Source organism: Corvus brachyrhynchos, unplaced genomic scaffold (genome assembly GCF_000691975.1).
Source record: "Corvus brachyrhynchos isolate BGI_N302 unplaced genomic scaffold, ASM69197v1 scaffold409, whole genome shotgun sequence".
Taxonomy (NCBI): Eukaryota; Metazoa; Chordata; class Aves; order Passeriformes; family Corvidae; genus Corvus; species Corvus brachyrhynchos.
This window is the reverse complement of record NW_008246059.1, coordinates 3,376,576-3,393,715: the sequence shown is the minus strand read 5'-3', so window position 1 is coordinate 3,393,715 and position 17,140 is coordinate 3,376,576. Positions and strand designations below refer to the sequence as shown.

General features: G+C 36.6%; 1 protein-coding gene across 2 annotated transcripts in view; it reads left to right on the top strand.

The window, feature by feature from the left end:
- ZNF407 (zinc finger protein 407) overlaps positions 1 to 17,140 on the top strand; it is a 338,591-nt gene that overhangs the window by 306,744 nt on the left and 14,707 nt on the right. Inside the window, exon 9 of one of the 2 annotated variants that reach the window (XM_017746162.1) lies at positions 7,870 to 7,897. The exons of the other annotated variant lie outside the window; for it this stretch is intronic. Within the exon in view, the coding sequence (XP_017601651.1) occupies positions 7,870 to 7,897 (28 nt within the window). The remainder of the gene's footprint in view (positions 1 to 7,869; positions 7,898 to 17,140) is intronic. 2 annotated transcript variants of the gene reach the window in all.

Below are 17,140 nucleotides of genomic sequence, written 5' to 3'. Positions count from 1 at the left end.
TCCAAAAGGCAGCATTTTCATTCTGAGTAGAGAATAGCTGTGGGAAGACTAAGAGCTTCTTGATGCCGCTTCTTTTTCCACTAACTTTTCTTCCTTATTCAGCCGCAGTAGAAATTGGGTGGGAATTGATAATCCTTTAGGGGAATGTAGCTTTTGACACTTATCTGGTGGACGATAATTAATGCATTCCAAGAGGATTATCATAGTGGACTGTAGTTATAAAAGAGTGACATTCCATTTACATGGAGTGAAACTTCAATATATGGCTGTCTCTACCACGTATTTTTAGGAAAAATTTCCAGCCTTTCCACTCCAGACAATGTAGCTCCACCCAGTCCAGCTGTAATGAGCAACTGTAGGCACAGGCAGTTTTAACAGTATGTTACCATGTCTTAAAAGCACAGAAACCCCCAAAATATTATTGTTAACACAGCATGTGTGTAACTGTTTCTGAGATTTTCAGGATGAAGAATTTTGTTTGTTGACTTCAAGAGGAGTAACATTTGCAAAGATTTTGAAATAGAGGATGAAAGCTGGGTGCGGTGGGATTAAGACAGTTCTTTGACTTTTGTAAGCAGCATTTTTTATTAAAAACTTCACGGCAGTATTGCAATAGAATGAAATTTTCATAGACTAGTTGCTCAGAACTGAGATACCTTTAAAAACTTGCAAACTGCAATAATAAAATGGATGTTTTTATGATTTATGGTAGTACTTTTGGGCAAGGTTAGCTGATCTACTCTACTGTCTCTTGTGAGGAGCAAAGCAGACCATTTTCCTGAAATCAATGGGATTTGGGACTGACTTGCCCGCCATTACATGGGACAAGAGTCTGCCCCCCGACATGGGTCATGGGAATGTTTTGGCTCAGCTGAAAGGGACAGTTTCCTTATGGTATCAATTACTGGGAGTGTAAAGTTTACTGTAGTATTAGGAGATGAATGGGTTTTGTATCTATTTAAATATACAGAATGTTGGTGATGCTGATAGCTATATATGATCACGTTTAGGTTCCAATTGTTACAGAACACAGTATGACAGCATCAAAAAGGCTATCACTGATTGTTTCATACATTACTGCATAATCTAGGTAATTTTATAACCTTAGAGCAGTAGCCTGGTATTGGAAAAATTGTCAATATACATTTGAGTATATACCTTTGCATTTGTTCTTTTATTCTCCTAAGTTAATCGTAGGGAGGAAGTGTTATTAGCCACCAGCCATTTGTCAGGATGGGCTTTGTTTTCTGTTTCACTGCACTGACTCCTGCGTTGCATTGCAGATGCTATATGGATGCTAACAGGCTTGCTGTGCTAATCTCTAGCAGCATTCCTCTCTCTCTCCAGCAAGAAAAACTCCTTTCTGGTATTTCATTAGTGTGTTTGGTTGGTTCAGTGTTAGAGTTTATGGTCTGGTTTTGTGTTTAACTACCTTTTTGTTATGAACTACTGCCAATCTGGAAAAAAAGAGTATTTTTCAGTAAAAAACCAAATCAAAGGCGTCAGGCAATTCTCAGAACTACAAGAACAGTTTCAGAATCAAAGTATTCTGTAAGGTGCCCAAGTTGAGGTCATACTTCTCCAATACATCCTGACTCACAGTAAAGATTACCTAAATGTGAAATAAGAATACCATCTCAAAAAATACATTTCCTTTATGTAGAAAACAAATTTGTGTCATAGAGTTGTAGATGTAGGAAATGGAAATAATTTATAGGGTCCACTAGTTGAACCCACATGAGATACAAGATTACTGAATAAAATAAGTTTTACAGTGCTCTGTCCCATCTTTGCTGTGAAAGGCAAAGACCTGTTTAAATTGAAATTTTAAATAGCTTCAAGAAGAATGAAAACCTCAACATTTGTGAAAGAATGTAAACTCAACATTCATAAGGATCAGAAACCCTTTTTAAATAATATTGATGAAAAATATGTTGTAATGTTGGAGTTGATGCAGGGAAGAAGGCATATTTTGATCATTAAAAGCCCAATGGATTAGCACCTTGCCAGGATCCTGGCTAGGCTGTCCACAGGAATTGTGGCAATTAGGTGAGAGCCAGAGCCAAAATTAGTACCATGAACACAACAAATATGGGAGATATTTTCAAACTAAGAGGCATCCTGGAATAAATAAGTCAGTGAAAGCCTCCTTGGTCTCCTCTTATTTTTCATGCCAATATTCTTCTCTCATTTTACTTTGTCCTGATTTCTTTCACATCTATATTGTTATCTTCTTTGTACCTCCAAGAAAGTCTCCATTTTATCTGGCCCCATTGGAAGACACCAGGACAATTTGATGTTTCTTGGCCCCTCACTTATAAGAGGTGAGGGTTGCACTCTGCTGGCTTTTCGACATCAGCAAAATAGTCCTAGGTAGTTGAAGATTAATGTCACAAACGTAGTGTGGTACCTGAATGTTACAAAATATTTCAGGTGGAAACTTGGTCTCATCATCACCTTAATCTCCTATTCTCTCCTCTTCCAAAAAAAAAGTAAGCAACAAGCATTCATACATATACTACATCTGGCTTGATTTCTTTTTCTCTTTCAGTTTTTAGGTTCAAATAGCAGTAATGATTAATAACATAATGGCTCTGAGACATTTAATTCTTCTCTCAAAAAGGGAGCTAGTAAATTTATTCTTTCACAAAAGGACATCCGTTTTAAGTGTATAGGGAAAATGTATCAAAATATTAATTAGACTTTTCTTTTGTTTTGCTAGTTTGCATTAGACAGATGGAATTCTGATCTTTAACAGCATCATGACTCATGAAACTGCTTGTGTACTAAAATGCCATTATTAACACAACAGTAGTTTTCAGCAGTTGGTAATTATTGGCATAATTAAACATTTATCAAGAAACAAGTATTTATCATTCATTAAACTTTCATTAAAAATCCATCTTAGCACAAGCTAGATTAGCCAGTGATTTTCAAGTGATAACTTCTTAACTTCTGGCAGGAACATAGAGCATTTTGATGGCAAAGAAAGCTGTGCATAATGCAACCTTTCAGGTTTTGTAAACAGTTATAACATTTTAGACTTAGGAGTGCTATTTTTAAGCATTCTATAAGACTCAGACAAGAAAGTACTTGGCTATTTTCTGTAGGGTTTACTAAGTTTGGCATTTCTTAACAGTGTATTTGGAAAAACAAGATGCCTTTGGCCGTGAAAAGCCAGTGCTAAGTTTGCTTTATAACTGCATTTACATGACTTAAATTCCCTCGAAGCCTGATATGTTTACATATATTAGGACATTGAAATTTATTTTTGTTAATGCATCATCTCATAAAATCTGCCTTATGGTTTTGCAAAAGGATGGAATCTCAGACTAGATGTCTGTAATTGGGAAATCTTGAAGAGATGTCTGGTCCTGATATAGTATTTTCCAACACTTCAATACTTCTTGTCACTGAAGAAGAAAATAAGCATATTTTCTTATTTAAAAGAAAGAGACCCATTACATCTCTGAAAGGTTTTGGGTTTATTTTGCAGAGTGAGGTATGAGACATTATGCCTGGTCTCCTCAGTTTTGATCAATTCTTTGAGATGGCAGATTGATTATTTTTTGGCATGTTTAGGTATGAATAAAGGTAAAGCAATTTGTGTGAATTTCAACATGAAGAAAAATAAGATTATTCAATGTCCCGTAGTTGCCTCTCATTCCAGTTTTATTTAACTCTTTTTAAGTCTTTTCTCCTAGGTTATTTGTTTTCCTCAGTTCTGCCATTTCCACTAACCCTGATTATCGTGGAAACACTGGCTTACTTCATCTTACAGCTACTGATTGGCTATCTTACCTCCCAGCCCTTTGTTTCCTCTCTTGCTTATAGGTACGAGAGAATGTATTACTTAACCCCTTCTACACAGTCCCTGTTTTGCAAGAGGTACCAATTTGGCAAGGTTAGTGTAAGTTTAAAATGCTGTAATGTGATTGTCTAGATTGTGGTGGAGAAAAAACAATATTTAGTGAGCAAGACTGTCTCAGAAAGCTCCTTCACGTACATACAAGAGCTTCACATCTTAGCCCATATTCAGCAACTTTGTGTTTTCTCTTGGGCAAAAAATTTACTGTATCAGTGCTTTTATGTCACAAGAATGAATTGAATTCGTACCCTTTAGTGCAAACAACAATAGACAGAGTGGTAACCTAGTGGAAAACAAATAGACGCCCCGTCCCTTTTGGGGATTCAGAGAGGTTCAGAAAGATGGAGCTGACGGTAGAGAGGTGGCAGATAAAAACAGGCTGAAGCAGGAAAGAATCCTGCGGTCATTTATTACCATGCCATCTTCATAGTGTTTGCTGAACCAAGGTGCAGTGTAATGATTCAGACAAATGATGTTAATAATAATAGCTGGCCCTTTGGCAAAAATGGAATACCTAGTATTGCAGCATGAGACCTAATCAGATTCTCCAAAAGTTGCTTCAGACCGATAGAATTTTTTGTCATCAGGTTTTCCATCAATAGAGTCTCCCTGGACACTATATTTTTAAAGGAAGCAAAGTGACAAACAGTTATTTTCCATCAGGGTAAAAACCCAAATATTTTAAATATTATGTGTTTAATTTAGAGATTAAAGCTAGTTTTAAAATACCATGTTATTATTTCTAGTTTATTTTTTCAATGGTATCTACAAGATAGTTGTAGTAATCATGGATTACTTGATCACATTTAGAAACTTTCTGGAGTTCATGATCTTCTTTTTTTTTTCATATAATCAACACAGAATTCACCTTATTTATTGTAAGTGAATAATAGCAAGTATGTTTTACAGTAGTTTTTGTTGCACACATAGTATCACTGGTAAAAATGATCTCCACATACAGCCCGGCTATGGGTTTTAAACAAGGGGTAGTTGCTCATAACTGCTGATCTGATTAACTGCTTTGATCTGTTGTTAGGAATTTGTACATAAAAGAACATTTGCACCCAAAAAAGCTTACTAACCATTTTGCACTGTTCAGGATTTGTTTTTCTTTTTAATAATACCTGCAGTTTTTAGGCGTATAGGTTGCAATTATTTTTATTAGCTGTTTTTCTGTTAACAACATAACCAACATCTGTTTTAATCTAAACATCATCAGACTTATTAATTAGGTACATTTTGGCATCAATTTATCACACATGCTTTGACACTTTTGATACTTGAAGCGTAAGCTATTATGTGTAATGAAAAAAAAAGTATGATTTGGAGTAAGTGTTATACATCATCTGTAGGGGACAATTATGTTGGCATGTGGGAGGTTAATGTACACACTCTAGATTCCTTTGCTTGATTTGCTGTTTTCTTCTTCATAACTCTAGGTAAACAGTTTGTGCTGCTATTTAATGCACAGGTTAAGTGTAGTTGCAGGCTATTATACATCATTAGAGTAAGTAATATTCAGCTGTGGAAGAAAGATGGAAGCTTTTCACTTGTAGCCACTTGGACATTTCATTTTTCATCTAGTATGCCACTGCAAAAATTAGTTGTGGCAGGCCTGATGTAATTTATAGCCTGGTACCCTGAAATTAAGCAATGAATCACACCATTTTGGCTGATTAGAGTTAATGCATTTTTCCCGATGACATATTTTGTAAAACAATGCAGTTTATTCTAAACTTTGCCTTATCCGACCTAGTAATTTCTCACGTCAACCTGTTCAATGGATTGTACCATGTACAGTGCACTCTATCACCAGATTTCTTTTGGTATTGTACTGTAGTTATCTCCCAGCTTAAAGGGACAGTGTTCCCTTTCTTTCCTAATTTTCTTACTAGAAAACATCAACTTTCCTCTCCCTCCATCCCTGACCCTCCGTTCTCAAACCAGACAATTGAAAAACAAAACACAGAGTAACACAATTCAATGCAGCTTGATTGAAAGTGGAAGGTGTAATGATCAAGTGAGTAGAGACCATTGGATTGTGCCTCAGGCCTTCCCACTCTGGACCTGGTCAATAACAAATTTATTACTAATCAAATCCAATAAATACAAAACAGCATACATTTATTTTTATTTGGCACCCAGCTGGTCACAGAATAATAATAAAACAGGTAGTCAGAGAGAGACTGCCTTTCTGAAGAAAATGATGTAGCCAAAGCATGCTGCACTTAAAACTCCTGTATATCACAAGCAGATGGCCAGTCCCCAAGAAGCCTTGTTGTGTTTGTCTGATTACCAATGGGCATTGTGTCCCACTTGCCTGTGGAATATATTAATGGTTCCTGCTCTTGAGTTTGGAGAATTCTGTTAGCTGAGATACTTCATGATAGGGAGAGGTATCACTGCAGAGCAGGATCTATAGGTATTAGTGTCAAGAAGAATAATGTCTTCCTTGCCCTTTTTCCTGGGTTATTGCATGGGGCATACAAAGACTGGAATGAGTTAATAGAAAACAAAGAAACTAAAGGTGTTTGGGGAGGAGAGTGAAATCAACAACGTAGCTGAGACATGCGAATTTTACTGTTGCCAAAAATAATGTGCAATTGTTCTTTCCCCCCAAAGTACTAACATGCATAAGAGCACAAGACATAATCATTGCAGGCATCTTACACGGTGTAAGACTGACACAGACAAACAGTGCATAGCTAATGTAAAGCTGACATTCAGTATCCAAGATTTTTTTTTTGTATTCACATATTTTTATATGTGTGTACGTGAAATTTAGCTAAAAATTCTCATCACTGCAATTTGTTACTCAGACAGATTATGAATTACAAAGTGTATGCCAAAGATGCAAACTGAATAAAATTATTGGGAATATTTAACAATATGAAAAGTGCAGTGTCGTTTGAAAGTCAGATAGTAAAAAATTTCTTACTTCTTAGTTGATAGAGTCCCTATATTTTTGAACTGTCTTTGGAAACCAGCAAGAGTCTGCAACACATAGGAGGAGAAAGGCAGCACACCTGCAAGACTCCAGCCTACCTTGTTCACACCCAGGATAGGAGAAAATGATTTATTATCTGTCCCTTGAATTTCTCTGAGCATTCTGTCTAAACTTTAAAAGCAGATTACATTTGCGATTAAACCTTAACAAATGTTGTTTTAACTAGACTGCAATATATGTTATTGACAACAAGCTTTTTTCCCCCGAAAATAACATTGGTGCTTAGGCATGCAATTTACAAAAATGACAAGGAAGGGTGGTACTTTTCCCAAGGTGAATGTGAGTTGACTGATTAGCTGGTATTTTAACTTAGATTCTTGCAAATTACAGACATAAGAAACCCTGCAATTTATATGTACTTTAGAAGTGAAAGCTTTAATCCCATGATTCATGAAAGTAAAGTGGTAATAATTTAAGTACCATATTTTATTTATCCCTTAGAGTTGTCAGCTGATACCAGAAGTATTCTCACTATTTTTGGGTTGCTGCCTTTGGCCACCTAATTGCTTCTTAGGAAGTAAGAGGGAAATTGCTTATATAACTACATGGATTGTCTTTGGCAACGTCAAGCCAAGGCATCAATCAGTCCATCTGGGTAAAATCACAAGCTGACTCCGATATTGCTAAATATTTATACTGTCAAATACACACAGACATCCAGATGAAAAGAGGCATTCATTAGGAATGCTCCAGCTTGTCAGTTTAAAGATGTAGATTAGAGCAAAACCTCCCACTATGATACTGAGTGCTCAGGAAAAGTCTATATTTAGCCATTCTGAGCAATAAATATCATCATATTGCCTCATTTAGGTAAATAGAGAATGAATATTGTCAAGATGATCTAGAGATAATGTAAACAGATCCCTGTTCAGAGTCTGTGTTACTAGGGTAAATTCCAGGACATTGGTGTGCTGCTGATGCTTTTTGGTTTAACCCTATTTCTTAATCGCATTCTTATCCCCTTTACATTAACAGTAAGATTTCTTCTTTGCAGATCAGAAGAGAAGGGGGAGAAAAAAGAGGTAAGGTGGGGTTTCTTTTTAAACAAAAGTTGATTTTAAATTCTAACTGAGCTATTACATTAATTAGTAGTTTTGCTCTAATATTTTCTTGGCACTGGTAAAGTCTGCTGCTGCTGCTGTTGCTAGAAAATACTGATCTCTGTAGCAACACTGAAGCTCATTCCAGAGTTTAACATGGGAACTGACAAAGCCCATCAGTCAGCAGAACATCACAGCTCTGAGGTTAAGACATGATTTCAAGAGTACACACAGTTAAGACTCATAGTGGAATTTCTTTTATAGCACTTTTTTTTTTTGGTGATAAGATGAGGCACAGTGTAAGAATAAGCAATGAAAGATCAGTACTTTCATGAGAATTAAGTTACAGTCCAGCTTCAAAGTGGGTGGCTTTTCCTGACAAATTAAAAGAAAAAATTGTTCACTGTACTGTATACACAAAAAAGATAGCAGAAGGATTTTTTTTACCTTTGGGGAAGGCATGTGCCTCCCTCCATAGAATTAGCACCTTGGAAGTTACATACGAGGAGAGTGGTGACTGACGTCAAAGTTTTAGTTAATTGCACAAGATGATTTTTTAGATTAATAATTAACATCTCTCTTTATAACTAAATATCTGTAATTAATCAGCAAATCATAATGTGGAGACTAATTAACTTCAAACTCAAATCTTAACAGAAAATCCATATTACTATCCAGCATCATTAATTACCCTAGTAATCAAAGTTATTCCCCATGGGATTTGACATAAAGCTTTGTAGGTTTATAAACTGAGCTATTATCAGAAAAAAAAAAAGCAAACCAAAAAAAAAACATTTTGAAAGGAGCTTCAAATGGCATTATAGATAACTAAGGTATTAGATGGGAAATTTAAATAAGTTTTTATTTTGTCTGGATTACATTATCAATAATCCACTCACTGAAGCTGGGTAAGTAACTGAAAGAGTGCAATTCTTTTCTTACCATGTGTATGTGGGTTTTTGTTCATTTCTTTTTTTTTTTCCTTTTGGGGTTACAGCAGCAATTTCTGTCAGAGGATTCATTTGTCAGTGTCTTTTAAAAAAATGCTACACTTTCTGGTAGCATTTGCTGTGATGCTATCCATGCTAGTTATCTGTTTAATAAATGGATTAACAGCTATTTATGCCTTGGTATGATTCAAAGAAAGTACCAAAAACACCCAAGAAGGCTTGAGCCTTAAAATACAGAAATACCTTTAGCAGTTGATTAGCTAGGGTTCAGTGGAAAAAAAGGACAAAGTAGGGCTGTTATGCCAAAGAACCTTGGCCCAAACAAATCTTATTTTAATTAGCATGGTCATCACAACTAGGAAGATTTGGAATGTGTTCATGTTAATTTTTAATAAACAGGAAAGCCAATAGTACCATTATAGCACACTGAAATCCCATAGCTGTTTTTCATTTAGAAAGTTAGGCATTAAAATTGTGTCTAAAAATCCACATTTCAATTATTTTATCACCTAGTCTTGCAAGTGCACACATCTGATACTGTTCTTTTGTGTGGCAGCTGTAAAAATCGTAAGCAATTTTTACTGTCAAGAAAACTCTGAATAAATAGAGGCTGTTAACTTAGGCAGATATCTGAGGTTATTTGGTGGCAATCAAGAACTCACAGCACTTCAACTAATGGGTTATGATCAGAAACTGTTCCTAATAGCCAGCTAGACGGATCTGAATATGAAGATTTCTATAATTTTGTTGTCAGCTTGTGATGTACTCTAGTGCTAATTATTTGGAACAATTATGTTTTCCTAATAACAAAAGAAGAAGCAGTGAATTAAGCAGGCTTACCTTCAGATCTTTAGATAACAGTTTAAATGCACTTGCCATTAAGAAATAACATTTCTTTTTCCTGTATGGAACCGTAATTATTGAATATGCTTGTCTTTTAAAATCTACTTCTACTTCTTTTAAGCATGTTCAATGTGTCAGTTTACACTGATGACTTCAGTAACTAGTATTTTCTCAGTCTTAGTTTTATGCCTGTACCTCCCATAGACTGCTTACTTCATTTGGTTATTCAAAAACTATAATTAGTGCAGTAATTAACATGTGGATCCTTCAAAGGAAGACTGTTAGAATCATGGGACGTCTCTCATCATTCTTGCTGATGTATAGATGATAAAAAGACTTGGTTGAGGTGACAACAGGATTTGTATTACTGCACATTATCCGAACTGCAGGGAAATTCAGACAGGACTGTGGTCCATGGAGTCTTTCCTTCTGAAAAAAGTAATTATCCACACTGTTTCTATAATGTAACTAGGTGTTATCCTGCATTTGCAGCTGTCAAATCATTTGTTTTAAGACCATTTTTTATACCTTATGAATATATGAAAGTTTGGGGGTTTGCATGTTGTCTTCTAAACACTTACAGAAGTGGGGTGCAGCAATAAAAACAATAATAATAGTCATTTGTATCAGCATAACAGATTCCTTCTTGACAGTTGATTTCAGAGATGTTTATGGTAATGTTAAGCTGGTACCATCATAAGATTGCATGCATAAAGAATAGGCCAAATTTCATTTTATTTATTTTCCCTGGAGAAAACGTATTTGTTTAAGATTCAGATAAGCTGAATCTGTTGTGTTTTCAAGCCATAGTAAATTAGTCATTGATAGGTGAGTCTCTGTATGGCTCACGTAAATATATTCCAGTGTTTCTCTGAGATGCTTGTAGTCAATGTTTTCAGCTTCAAGATACAATGTTTTAAATTAGTGCATGAAGGAAATCCACATTCTTTCATTCAGCCTTTAACTTTCTGTAAGTAGTGGTCCTCTTTTTCACATTCAGTGACATATGCCAGAAAAATTCAGTATTTTGCCCTACAGGCAGCCCATGGGACTGGGATGAAATGGCCTCTATACATAGGGTATGACTTTATTTGCTAAAGAGGTTATTTGAAAAAGCCCTAAGGGTACTGCTGCCCTTTTGTCCCTCAAACTAGTAGGGGGAAAAATATAAAAGGAACTACACAGTAATCCCTTGTAGACAGGTGACCTTAAGCCAATTCTATACTGTAAGGTTTGTTTCCATTTAAACTCAAAACAGACAAAGGAAAAAGGCAAAATACAGATTTTAATCTGTTGCAGAAACATTGCCATTTTTTTTCTGTAAATGTCTAGCAAATACAGACAACTTTTACTGCAAATTCATAAAACTGAGTATCATTCTGTATAATTTAATTCAACATTCTGTAGACAATATGCCCTATATTTTAGCAAAAATAGCATCTGAGGGCTGATTGAAATAAACCTACCTCTGTTCATTTCAGGTAACCTGTTCAGAATTTTATTTTCTTTAAAACTGTTCAAATTCTGCAAGTACAGCCAAGCATAATTAAGCAAACCTTCTGATTCCAGTCTTAACAATAAAAATCAGTCACCATCAGGATTCACTGGAATAATCAGCAATCACTTTGTCCTCTGAAGTTCTTTTTCCCCTCTGTTCTTAGCGTTGACCATTGATTGACGTTAACAGTGCTATAGTCAAACCAGATGTTATCACAGGGTCATGGTCCCACTACATGTGCACCATTTGGTGATGGTGTGTTTGGTGTTTTAACCTGTCTTCAGCCACAGTAGTTTCCCAGTGAACACCACAATATTATTTTTTATATCATGCAATCAGCTGTAACGAGAGCTGTACCATCCCAATGCGAAACTGCTTTCCACTAGGCAGGCTTCAAAACACCATTATAAATTATGAACAGCAGCTCTGAACCCACCTCAGGATAGCCTCTCATAAGTCACAGGTGTGACATCACGGAGCACTGTAATTAATGGGTGTTATGCCACTCCCTTGACTTATGAGTTTTTCAGAGGCTTTTAATTACTTTTGAGTTTATACCATTCTGGCAGAATTTTGAAGGAAAAAAAAAAGCCACTCTGGTGGCTAAAGGAAAATGTTTCAGCCGTTCCTCACACCTGGTAGTCTGGAGGGAGGTTAAAGGAAATAGCTTCTGTCGACTGCTGCAGGCACTTAGTTACTGTGTTCCCTTTCTGCATCAGGGGAGGAGCTGTGAAAATTGTGGTCAAATCCACATATTATATGAAATAGAAGAGAGAACATCTGAAAAGCCAAGAATGTCTTGAAGGGTAATCATGATATCATCAACTTGATTTTGGGTATAGAAAAGCCATTGTTTTGCATGTGAGTGCAGACTTCATGTAACTGGTAAAGAAGAAATATCATCATTTATCACCTCTCAAGAATAAATTATAAATGATCACCAGTTAATCAGCATTTAAAACATTACTTCAGTTTCAGTGCCAAAATCCCGTATCAGAAGAACTTCACCCCTCATGCGCACACACACCAGAATGCACATATCACAATATTAACTCAGGTGTAAAGCTTTGTTCTCTAAACAGCTGAAGCTTCATGTCATTGTTTATGTGCACAAAACACACGTATTTCTCCATATGTTGGCACCATATTGGTGTTATCACCATAGCATTCCCTCCTCTTCAGATGATCTTTTGTTATAACATTTGTTTTTGTGAGGCAAATAAAATATAGTAAATGTAAACTGATTATTTAACCAAATTACTTTGATCGTGGGAAACTGACAATTAGTGTTACAGCTTCTCAGCAGTGAAATCCACACAATAGAGCAGACTGGTATTCTGTAGTGCAGTGTAAGTCGATGTAGTGCATTTATTTTGTGTAGCAAGCTGTGAGAGAGGAGGAGAGAAGTGCGGGAGACAAGCGAAGTCCGTCTCGATGAACTGTTATTCTATAGCTGTGCTGTGTGTTGTGCGTTGTTTAGTTTTTCTGGGCTTGCTTGTTAATGTATTGGGACAGCTCTTCACAGCAACCTTGCTGACTTATGTCAATACTTAAAGCATATACATGTGGGTACGAGATGATCAGCTAATTGATCAATGAGTTAGATGCTTTCCAAACTACCATTTGTAATTTTGATTTCTAGTAAATACTGATGACAGACAGGTTAGTTTGGTTACCTATAACCACTATCCATTTTAACTGTCTTATCTTTTGCACATGAATTGGAGGAGGAGTATTAAAATTATACACACTAATATACCCACAGGATCTGGGTTTATTCTCAAACCTTGAATGCATCAGCCCTTCCATGAAATAGCTGTGAGTTAGGAGAGCATTCTGGGCATTGTCATGCAAATGAGGCCACCAAACATACCACTTTGCTTCAAAATTGCTCTGCAGTGACAAGTAGCTTTTAAAACTGGAGCAGGGTTTTCTGAGCTAAGTGGGCAACCCTATCTGTCCTTGGAGATCCACTTTCTAAAATAAGTACCCATATATGAAGTCCTAATTCCACATCTGAGTGCTCAGATTGGCACTTACTACATATCCATATCTCTCTGTCACAGTTTAACCAGGCCAATCTCATTCTAATGCAGATTGAGGTGGTCCTTTATCCTTGAGTATTGTCCTCCCTCTTTCATACAATTAAAAAAACCCAGAAGATGCACGTAGCACTGAGAAGTTGAGGTTGATCTGGTATTCAACAACTCTTAAAGCCAAGGTCTCATGATACATCACTTCAACCAGTACAAATTTTAGTTAATACTACAACATCTTCTCAGCAGCCCTCAAGAGTTTAGCCAGTAGGTCACGAGGGAAAAAACAAGTCCTCCCCTGCCTCACAGTTCACAGAAAATACCTGTCATCAGAAGCTATTTCAGGCTAGTTTTGGGACCAACTTCAGAAATGATAGGAAAATGTGACGTAAGTTTTTCTCTCTTTCTGTAACAAAATGAGCCCATCCCAAATGCTACTTTTGTTGCTCTTTCCACACTGCTTTTCATGAGCACAGCCAGAGTTAGACATAGTGACTTGGGACTAGGTAGCTTTTAACCAGCATCCTAATGCCCACTAGAAGCCAGACTGGATTTCAGAGCACTGGCATTAAATGATAAAGAATGAGCAGAATCCAGATTTTTATTTTTGCTTTAATCCAAAATTGTATTAATTGCATTGTGACTCAGTGGGAATTTTTTCCATGTCCTGAATGTGGACACAACTTTGCTCTTAATCTCTGACCAGTTTTGTTCCCTATACTGTGCACTGGAGGTAACAAAGCCATAGATGCAAATCACGGTAATGGAAGTACTTGATCTGCTGGCCAAGCAGGGATTCATAGAAGGTGATGGAGACAGTGGGTACTGGATAGCTGCAGTGCTGGAACAGTCAGGCTTCTCAAATCCCTTGTGTTAGTTACATTGTCAGTGTGGTGCTGCATGATGCTTCAGAAATGGTTAATGGTTTCTGTACATACAGGTTTGGGTATCTAATTCAAGGCATTCATATTTAAAAATGTAGATCTTAAGGACTTCACAGCTTGTTAGACCTTTTCAGTAATGTATCTCCATCCTCAGAAATAGGAGCTTTCCTGGGATGACTGTTGAAAGCTATGGAGAGAGTTGCTTTCAAAGTTTGGTTTTCTGGTGCTTGCAGCCCATTTAGATGGTACCTCAACTCTAGGAACTACACTACCCTCAGACCATTCCAAAGTATAATTCTTTAAATATTTTGGGTTCAAATACTTAATGTTGGTGTGAATGGATTCATAAAAAAAAAAAAAAAAAAGAAAAAAAGGATGTTGAGAAAGAGCTATTGCAGTTGCCCTTTTTTTTGTTGTTGTTGTTGTGTGTTAGCTACATTATGTCCCAACCTCTTTTTGAGCAGTTATTTAAGAAAAACTTGGTGTTAAGTTTCCTTTTATTACAAATGCTATTTATACACAAATTGGAGCAGATCATGATACAGCAAAGAACTTTTTATACTGCATAGATTGTGCAGCAAAATAGTGCTTTATCAGCATTACATGCCTCAGTGAGGGATGTTTTGCTGTTCTAATTCTCATCATTGTGAGAAGAATATTATCTGGATACAAAGATTTTACTGGAAACTATTGAGCTAGGCTGTTGTCATCTGACTGAAAATGAAAACATGTTGATAATTAGGCAAGGGGGATTAATGAAAAACCCACACTGTATATACTGTTTACATACAACCTCAGAGATCTACTTCATCAGTTAGATCATGGTCGCATTCATTTTTGCTTCCTTGCCATTGGACAATCCCAGAAATTATGGGCAATCCTTTGCCCTTCTGCACTTAAACTCCTTGTCTACAAACACGATGCAAAGTGAAGGTGGTTGAGGTTTCACAGAAATGAAGCACATGGTGTGACAGGCCCATCTGGCCAGCTTTATGAAACAAAAGTGCCCTATATGATCATCCTTGCCTTTTTTTCGACACGACTCTGTTCAGGCGGCGGGTTTGTGAGTGCTGCTGGTGGAGTCTGCAAACCTCAATTTATCTGACTGCTTCCTCTCCTGTTCTGTCAATTCTCACATGCAGTGCAAGCTTCCCTGCCCCCACGATTTCCTCCCTTTACCCAGCCTTTTTCCCCAGACAAATCTGAGGCAGAACCTCCTAGCAATTTTCCAAGGTTCTGGGCTCAAAGACTAAACTGATTTATTTTTGAATTGCAGATCAAACATAAACTGCAAAGAAGCATTTAATCAGTTAGGAGAAGCAAGGGTATGGCTTGTTTAAGTCCCAGAATCCATAAACCTGTAATCATTTTATTATATTGGTGTCAGTTTTCATTATTTTCATAAATGGGTGTTCCCTGCTTAATGCACAATATTTGCATCTGATGAACCAATGAGTTTAAACATGGTTTGTTTTAATGCTTTGTGAATTTGCATTCAAATTCATCAGAAGTAATTCTATTTGAAATCACACAGGGCTAAACACAGTGGTTGTAAATCCATTTGAATTGAGATGCCAGAATCAGCCCATTAATCTACAAATCTGCAATATAATTTTTGTATGGTTGGTGGGCTTCTGTTCTGTTTTTTCCTGATGAGGTAGGGGGGATACCAAGTGCATGTGTGGGAGGGGAAGCGTTTGAGGAGGTTGTGATAAATTGACCAAGTGGGAGTATATCTTTGTTATGGAAACTGGCCTGTGAAAGGAACATATGAAAGGCCAGAGACCATGGTTTGAGCATGTCTGTCACTGCCACTTGAGGTAGTTGCACAAGGAGGAAGCAAGTCTCTCAAATAAGCAGATTCCATAATATTTAGGATGATAGAGATTGGCATCAGCACCTTCCATTCAGTTTTCAGAGTGCCAGAGTTCATCCAGAGCTTGACGTAGTGCTATAGCCTGCACTTCGTGTTTTAAGTCCTCTTGCTAAACACTCCTTGGATTTTTCTGTGGTCTGTTGTTAAAAAGGGAATGAATAAATGCAGCAAGGTTCACCTCCAACAGAAACAGGCTCTTTTTGGAAGGAGTGGAGGGGGCTGTACTATGGCAAACAGTGCTTCATTTCTTGAAAGGTGCAGAAGAAATCTGTATTTCTTTCAGAGAAACTAGAGAATTGTTTTAATTTCTGTGTTCTTAAATAGACTGAATTATCTGAAATTAATGTTTGTTTAAGCTAGTAGTTACCAGATTTGAAGATGAATATATCATTGTCTGAGAGTGCAAAAGAATGTATGTATGAGAGGGATTACTCTCTAAGAAGAAAGGTTTATCAACAACATTTTCCACACTACACATACTTCTTAAATGTAACAATGAAGTTTCTGAGAAAACTATTTAAAGAAAGTAAATAATTCATGTAAAAAATACAAAAATGCATAGTTATCCATAATGTACTTCAGCCTTTTAGAAGGAATGTATATATTATTCATTTATTTGAATAGGTGACAATTCAAAATGGAATTCAGCTGATACTTTTGAAAATGTAATTATTTTGTATCCTTATTCATGTAATTATTTTGCTTAGTTATAGTCAGGCTGAATTCAGTCTGAGAGAGATGTATTTGGCTGATGGCAAAAGGGATTTTTAGCTAAGTTTATGTCTGCCTTCCTCTGCCTTCCTGGTTTGGCCCTTGTGAAGCTGAAATTAAAGAATCTATGTCCCTGTCTTGAATGGCTTAGATTGGAGCTAACAGGGTCCAACTTAGAAAAACATTTAAGCCCATGCTTAACATTACCTGTATGCTTAATTCCCAAAAGTCTAACTACAGGCCCCTTCTTCTGCGCTTGCAAGAATTGTGATGAGCAGGAAGTCTGCCATCTGACATCTGTGAAATGAGCTGGTAGACTTGAGTCTTTTTCATAATGAACCAGTTTCCATCTCATAGAATTCTGTAATTGCAGATGGTATCAGTGGACACCTATGACAATCTCAGCAGAGACTGCAGCCCGGCATTC